This window comes from Colobus angolensis, unplaced genomic scaffold (genome assembly GCF_000951035.1).
Source record: "Colobus angolensis palliatus isolate OR3802 unplaced genomic scaffold, Cang.pa_1.0 Scaffold10, whole genome shotgun sequence".
In the NCBI taxonomy this organism is placed as follows: Eukaryota; Metazoa; Chordata; class Mammalia; order Primates; family Cercopithecidae; genus Colobus; species Colobus angolensis.
Genome location: NW_012110919.1, coordinates 21,739,274 through 21,747,518, shown reverse-complemented (window position 1 = coordinate 21,747,518; position 8,245 = coordinate 21,739,274). Strand labels below are relative to the sequence as shown.

Sequence of the window (8,245 nt, the reverse complement as noted above, 5' to 3'; positions counted from 1 at the left end):
CCACCTCGCCCGGCTAGTTTTTTTGTATTTTTTAGTAGAGACGGGGTTTCAATGTGTTAGCCAGGATGGTCTTGATCTCCTGACCTCGTGATCCACCCGTCTCGGCCTCCCAGAGTGCTGGGATTACAGGCTTGAGCCACCGTGCCCAGCCAAACTGCAGATTTCTTAACTGAATAGGACATCAGGTGTGCTTGCCCTCGCTTTGTGTTGCACCAGTGTTATCTTGAGGATGTCTGCAAAGAGATTGTCAGAATGGTAGTTGTGTTTTTTTTGTACGTGACTCAAGATGGGAATATATTTTCAAAATGTTCAAGTAGGACAGTGAGGGTCTTTTTTATTCCACCAGGCAGAGAACAGAAATATGAAGATGGAATTGCTTTGCTGAGGAACGCACTGGCTAATCAGAGTGACTGTGTCCTGCATCGGATCCTAGGAGATTTCCTTGTAGCTGTCAATGAGTATCAGGAGGCAATGGACCAGTATAGTATAGCACTAAGGTAGGCACTAGCCTCCCTTGGGGGAAGGCCACTGAGGAGGGTAGAGGAGGCAGTGAGCTGCGTCACAGGAGTTAGGGAGTTATGGAAACACACACACACACTTTGTGTCCATGGTTGAAAGCAGAATAATAATTGTAATGGTAGAGAAGTTATTTGTGGATTCATGACTTCTAAAAATTTTTTCTTAAAATATATTAACAACATTAGAGAACTGTTTCACTCATAACCATCCCACACCACTATAACATCTGTGTTCATTTGTATAGCTCATCTTCTGTCCTTGCCCACACATATTTTTATAGGGTTGTACCTAGTATATATTTTATATTCTTTTTCAAATCAAAGTATTGTAAGTACTTTCCCATGTTTCTATCTACTGTAGTCATTAAAAACTTGAGATCTGAAGTTTTGAATACTACCTTCACCACCTGTGATCTTGGGCAAGTTACTAACACATTTCCTTGTCTATATCTAGCTACCTTATTAGATATTAAATGATCGAATGAGGGTTAAATGATTATTTCATGTAAAGCTCTTAGCCCTGTGCCTGGTACATAGTAAATACTAAATAAATAGTGGTATTCTTACTGTTTAATACAGAAGTGGTTTCTTTGAGGGTTGTCTGTGTGTCTGTAAGGTTATGGTGAAGGGTTGTCTGTAATATAGAGTCTGATCACATTCAGTTGTTCAGCACACAGTTGAGCACCACTTGTGTGCCTAGCATCTCAGCGATGACTGGAGATGCTGTTTCGGGAGCTGTCAGTCTCAGACATGCAGACTGACCATACCACGTGCTAAGGGCTTTCATAGCAGTTTGTAGAAGGGAAGGTGGGAGTCCAGAGGGCAAGACCCCTGGGTTTGGGTGAGAGCTTCAGAATACAGGATGTGGAAGGCTTCAACCAGGAGATGAGGAGATGTTACAGATCGGTCCGCATTTGTATCGGTAGAAACAGGGTGCCAACGTGGGTTTTAGTTGCCTTTTAGAATCCCAGAAGCAAGTGAGAAAATAAAATACCAGACTTCCATTAGAGGTGGAGTTTGCTAGGGGTGGGACACCTGCTGGCTTGGGTGATGGTCACCAAGGCAAGAGGAAAGATTGCTTAGGAGGCAAATAAATGAATGTTCTAGAGGCTCTGACTTTGGGGTGGGGGTGGCATATGTACTGACACTCAGCTGCTAAATGCGAATGCTTGGGTAGAGGTAGCCTTGGGTCCTGGGGTCTAACCTAGGTGTTTACAAGTCTGTTCCATGGTACAGCGTGATGTTTTTGGTTGGTTTTTGAAATGCTGATATGTTTAATTACATCATAAGAACATGGGACACCTATACTCAGAGAAATTCCTATTTTTTGTAACCCTGTAGCTCAAAAACCCAACTTTCTGGGAATTACATTTGAATTTACCTGTTAATGTTTGTTTGCCACTTTTTCATTTGTGTTATCTGGTTGCCGCCTCTAGCAGCATGCTAGGGGTAATAGGTATGAAAAAATTTAAGAAATTTGTGGAGAAAAACTCAAATTGAAAATTCTAAAAATTAGGAAAAGACTCCTTTTTACACTTCTGGTGGTGGACTCCCTCAGCCCAGCCTTGGAAGCCTGAGTTGCGAGCCCAGGCTTTAGCACATTCTCTGAAACTGTGTGGTCATTTCACTGCCGGGCCAGGGAGATGACGAATCAGCCAGCAAGAGCAAGGCAGAGATTCAGGCGTCTCCTTTGTTTTGTTGTCCCCTAGTTTGGACCCCAATGACCAGAAGTCTCTAGAGGGGATGCAGAAGATGGAGAAGGAGGAGAGTCCCACGGATGCCACTCAGGAGGAGGATGTGGACGACATGGAAGGGAGTGGGGAAGAAGGGGACCTGGAGGGCAGCGACAGTGAGGCGGCTCAGTGGGCTGACCAGGAGCAGTGGTTCGGCATGCAATGAGGGGGCGGCAGCTCCATGGCCGCACTGGCCTGCCCTGCTCTGAGCACCTCCGTGGACTGAAGGAACCGTAGGAGCCTGCTCTCAGGAGGACAATGATTCAGCATGTGATTGCAGCAGGGGTCTCTGCCCCCTCGCTCCCGATTCCTAGTCGTGACTTCATTTCTAAAACAGAGCCTGACCAACCTTCCATGTATCTCCATCCTCTCCTGCTCCAGCCAGGGAGGATTGAGGGAGTGCTCCAAGACCCACACACATTTTGGGGTTTCTGGGCCAAGAGTACTTTTTATATAACTAATTTCTAAATCCAAAAGCTCAAGGAATAGACAGTGTTCTGTGACATGGATGGGTTTGAAAGAGTTACCCACCATCCCAGCACGATAGTGTCATCTCCCAAGTTGGATGGCAGCACGATCTGGCCCTAGGGAGGTTCCTGTTCCCAGAAGTCACTGTCCTGGGCTATCCAGACGTCCCTAGTAATCTTGCTTCCTTCTGCAATGTTAGTAATGCCTTAAGCTGACAGTTGCTATTTTGCAGAGCAGTTTTCCTCTTTGCTTAGCTGGTAACTTCCCTCCGAGCCTGGGCTGATCTGAGAAACAGGTGTGATGAGAGCATGAACAGAGATGCACCTGGGGCAGTTCCCTAATAAAACTGGTTTGTACAGTCATGGTGTTGGGGTGATCAGAATGGAATCCCTTTTTAAAATAGACTCTTAGTATTTTTGTCTTATTCAGAATGCATTGATTCAGCCCCAGAAGTATTTGCCAAAAATAGGCTTTCTTCCCCTAGTGTTGGGAGCCAGGAGGGTTGGAAAGCTCAGGAACCCTGAGCTGGTTCATCTGTTTGCATATTGGATAGGTAAATTTCCCTGGAGCCTGAGAGTCTTTGACCAGATTTCAGCTGAGTCTGCCTGGCTCTTTCACTGCCCAGCAGTCTGTCACTGGTCAGCTTGAGTGTCATACCCTGAGCTCTGGGACTGGGAGTTTCTTCCCACACCCTCTCCCTTGTGTCTTAAGTTGCGATGGCTCTGAGTATACACTTAATCGGAGGTGGGGGGTGGGTGTCACAGCTAATCCCAAATTCAAAAATTAGTCCAAGGTGCTGCAAAATACAAATTAGATGTCAATAGAAAGTCGTATCCTAAAATGTAAACTGTAAGTGTACAGTAGTTAACGAGCTCAGAACATCTGGTAACTGCAATTTAAAATGGGCAAAAAGTTTCTGTGAGTCGGTCTAAAATCCAAAGCCTGAACAACATCACTTGATCTGAGCCACCTCTAAAGAGACATATAAGGCGGGGTGTGCTTACCTGTAATCCCATCACTTTGGGAGGCTGAGGCAGGTGGATCACTTGAGGCCAGGAGTTTGAGACCAGCCTGGCCAACATGGCGAAACCCCCTCTCTATTAAAAATACAAAAATTAGCTGGCCGTGGTGGTACACACCTATGATCCCAGCTACTCAATACTCAGGAGACCGAGGCAGGAGAATCACTTAAACCCAGGAGGTGGAGATTGCAGTGAGCCAGGATCTACACTGCACTCCAGCCCGGGCGACAGAGACAGTGTTTAAAAAAAATAAGGCCCCACAGATAGTGGGGTCACACCAGGTGAGTGTGCGGCCAGGAGAAGAAGCTGCCTGCCCCTTGGCCTAGACCTGCTCTCCCGGATGCAGCCTCACCTCGTGGGCTTCCTCAGCTCCAGGACCTGTCATTACTGTGATGAGAGAGGAGAGGTGAAGCCTCTTTGCCTTTCCCTGACTCTAGGAGGAAGCCCAGCCCCACTGCGCAGCCTCATCTCTGCATGACAGGCTCGACACCGCACTCACATCCACTGGATCAGGGTCCCAGAGCCCAGGCCCCATGCATCGCCCTCAGCTGGCACCCTCCCACCGTCCCCTTCCTTGACATGCCCCTCAGCTCTGCTGAGAGCCCCTGTGCTCTCTTGGCTCCTCCGGCCCAGCACCTCCCAGGATGGATCCTCTCCCTGCAGCTCCAGCCCCAAGGTGAGAGCCAGGTTGGAAGAGGCGGCTGAAGTTGTGAAACCACCTCACACGGGATTGAGAAAACACTCGGTCCGCATCAAAGAGTGGTGCTCAGAGGGGGCTAAAGCTGTCTCTTGGCACTGCCGCCATCACTCTCACCCAAAACCTCAAGGGCAGGGAACTCCAGGAGGCAGGGACAGAACCAGGCTGCTCAGCCCTGTGGCTCTCCTGCCGAGCCACCTGCCAGGAGACCAGGCCCCTGACCAAGGACAGCCCCCAAATTCCCAGTCACCACAAGTTCTTTCTGGGTTCTGGAGTCCCACATGCCAGTATGGGGGTGTTTTAACTGAGTCATTTCTCCACCTTCCAGATTGTTCAGAGACCACCTGGATCTGAAAAGGCCCGCCTCCCCCTCAGAACCCATGGGCTGCTGGGGCAGTTAGCTATGCAGCCCCTGCTGCCTCCCCTGCCTCCTAGGGTGAGGACTAAATGAGCCCGTGTGGCGTTCAGCGTGTCACCCTTTGCGACATCCTCACAGGGGGAATGCCAGCTGGCCAGGCCTCCCTGGGGAGCTGGGGGTGATTCTGTCCTTCTGGAGCCCTCTTGTCCCTGAAGGACCCTCAGCCAAGCAGGGAGGCAGGCTCTGGAGTCGGGCTGAGCCTTGCCCTTCAGTAGGACCTTTCATTTTTCACTTTTCAACCCCTGCTGGGCTCCAGGAACCTGGTAGGTGTGTACCCTACTCATGGCTGATGGCAGGAGCTCTCACTGCAGCCACAGCTTGGGGCCACACTCCTGCCTCTGAATTCCTCTAAATGAGGCCAGCTTTTGCCCAAATCTACAATCCGCAAACTACAGCATGCATCTCTGATGCAGGTTCCCAGGCCCAGCACCAAAATTTTATTGGAATCTAGAGGCCTGGCCCAGGCCCAGCGGTCTGTAGCTTTCACTTCCCACCCTGACTTCGTATTCTATGCAGGTGTTCCCTGAACAAGTATTGAGAAACCTGGGAGAGGGGAGCTCGAAGTTCCCAGCAGCTGCAGGCCTGACCCCAGAGGGCCCTTAGGAGATACACTCTGCAGCTGTCCGTGGGTGGGAAGAACCGGCCTCCGAAGGCCTCACCTGTGGCTTCCTGCGTTCCCAGTCCTACACTGGCTTACCTGTGGCAGGCCAGGGCCTGTGTGGAGCTGCTTCCCAGAGCTCAGGTGAGCTGGCCCTCTGAGCAGCTCTCTGGGGTTGTGCTCAGGCCTGCATTCCCTGCTGACAACAGGCAGTGAGTCCAGACTCTACATGCACCTCACCTCGTCCTCCAGGCACGGCTGTGGCCAGGTCACCAGGAAGCCCTGCGCTGGGAGGGGCCATTGAGGTAAGTGCCTTACTAAGGTTTTCCACTTTCTGCAGGAGCCTCTTTGCCCCAGGGCAGCAGGAGGGGCCTCAGTTGTCACCTCCCCTCTTGGGGTACGGTGCAGGTCTGCTGTCTAGACGCCTCCAGGCCTGGGCAATCTCAGCACCCCTGCCCCTGCCGCACCTGGGCCACCATCAGCCTGGTCTAGGGTGTGGGGTTTTCCCAGATTGCTGTGGAAGGTCATTGGCAGCACAGTACTCAGCACCAGCAAGGTCAGGAACAAACCAAGAAGCTCACAGTGCAGCCTCCACAGCAGCCATGAAAAGAAAACATGAATTTTAAAATAACAGTGCCACCATGCACTGCTGGTGGGAATGTAAGGTGGCGCAACCGCTGTGGAGAACAGTCTGGCGATTCAGAAATTCAAGCAGTACTACCTTAGGATCCAGCGTCCCACCTCCGGGTGTACACCTGAGGAAGTGAGAGCCGGAACACCAAAAGATTGCACATCCCTGTCCACGCAGCACTGTCCACAGTAGCAAAAGGTGGAAACAACCCATGTGTCCTTAGATGAGTGGATACACAAACCAAGGTGCGTCTTTCCGTACAATGGAATATTACTCAGCCTTGTAAAGGCAAGTGACATGCTACAACATGGAGGAACTTTGAGAACGCTATTCTAAGTGGTAGAAGCCAATCACAAAAGGACAAATGCTGTATGACTCCATGAATCTGAGGTATGCCTGGCACAGTCAGATTCATAAAGACAGAAAGTAGATTAGAGGCTGCCAGGAGCTGAGGGGAAGGAATGACTTAGTTTCTAATAGGGACAGAGTTTCTGCTTAGAATGTTTAACAAGTTCTGGATATGGTGCAGATGGTCGCACATTTTATGTTATATATGTTTCATGACAATTAAAAAAAAATGGCCTGTAAGCCTGCCATCTGGATAACCCCAGTGAACACATCTTAATTTATGTGAAATATGGAGTGTATTTGTAATATATATGTGTTACATAAAATTACACACGGTTTTAAAAAATTCAGGCCAGGTGCAGTGGCTCACATCTGTAATCCCAGCACTTTGGGAGGCCGAGATGGGCAGATCACTTGAGCTCAGGAGGTCAGGGCCACCCTGGGCAACATAGTGAGACCCCATGTCTACAAAAAATTTTTTAAATTAGCTGGGCATGGTGGTGCATCCCTATGGTCCCAGCTTCAATGCACACGGGAGCTACTCAGGAGGCTGAGGTGGGAGGATCGCTTGAGCCCAGAAGGTGGAGGTTGCAATGAGCTGTGTTTGCACCACTGTACTCCAGCCTGGGTAACAGTGACACCCTCTCCAAAAAAAAAAAAAAAAAAATTTAAACCATGAAAGGCATAAAATTAGAAATACATGTACTTTCCAATCCACTGAATTTATTGTCTCTCCCCAAAATAAGTTTCTGGTTCTACTTTTGTAAAAATAGTTTTGTGCTTTTTCTTAACTATATATATTATAAAAAATACTCTGCCAGGCACGGTGGCTCATGCCTGTAATCCCAGCACTTTGGGAGGCCAAGGCAGGTGGGTCACCTGAGGTCAGGAGATCGAGACCATCCTGGCTAACACGGTGAAACCCCGTCTCTACTAAAAATACAAAAATTAGCCGGGCGTGGTGGTGGGCGCCTGTATTTTCAGCTACTTGGGAGGGTGGGGCAGGAGAATTGTTTGAACCCAGGAGTTGGAGGTTGCAGTGAACCGAAATTGTGCCACTTCACTTCAGCTGGGGCGACAGAGTGAGACTCCGTATGAAAAAAAAAAAAAAAACATAAGAGGCCGTGTGCTGTGCATAGGGACATTCTGTGCAGTGTGTGTACCCCTTAATCATCAGTACTGCAGGCCGGGCGCGGTGGCTCAAGCCTGTAATCCCAGCACTTTGGGAGGCCGAGACGGGTAGATCACGAGGTCAGGAGATCGAGACCATCCTGAGCTACACGGTGAAACCCCGTCTCTACTAAAAAAAATACAAAAAACTAGCCGGGCGAGATGGCGGGCACCTGTAGTCCCAGCTACTCGGGAGGCTGAGGCAGGAGAATGGCGTAAACCCGGGAGGCGGAGCTTGCAGTGAGCCGAGATCGTGCCACACAGAGCTAGACTCCGTCTCCAAAAAAAAAAAAAAAAAAAATCATCAGTACTGCAGAATCCATTCTGCAGAAGGAACAATTTCTGCAACCCTTCGCTACTGGTGGACACTTGTCTTGTACATAATTATTTCAGTCTGTGCTGTCATGAACATATTTTGCCATAATATTCCAAGGATATGCAGAAGTCAAGTTCCTTGCAGTGAGATTCCTGGGTCTCAGAGTGTGTGCATTGACATGTCTCATGGGTGCTGTTGGGTTACCCTCCAACAAATAACAGGTGTGAGTGTCTGTTTGCCTGCCCCTCATCAGCACCACTGTCATTAAGTGCTTTCGTTTGGTTTTTTTTTTTTTTTTTTGAGACGGAGTCTCGCTCTGTCGCCCA

General features: G+C 49.3%; 1 protein-coding gene and 1 pseudogene across 1 annotated transcript in view; both read left to right on the top strand.

The window, feature by feature from the left end:
- Positions 1–3,143, top strand: part of ANAPC7 (anaphase promoting complex subunit 7) — a 30,642-nt gene extending 27,499 nt beyond the window's left edge. Inside the window, exons 10-11 of the mRNA XM_011936363.1 lie at positions 347–497; positions 2,228–3,143. Coding sequence (XP_011791753.1) covers positions 347–497; positions 2,228–2,417 — 341 coding nt within the window. The 3' untranslated portion in view covers positions 2,418–3,143. The remainder of the gene's footprint in view (positions 1–346; positions 498–2,227) is intronic.
- Positions 3,144–3,435: 292 nt separating this feature from the next.
- Positions 3,436–4,792, top strand: LOC105508238 (annotated as a pseudogene).
- The last annotated feature ends 3,453 nt before the right edge of the window (positions 4,793–8,245 follow it).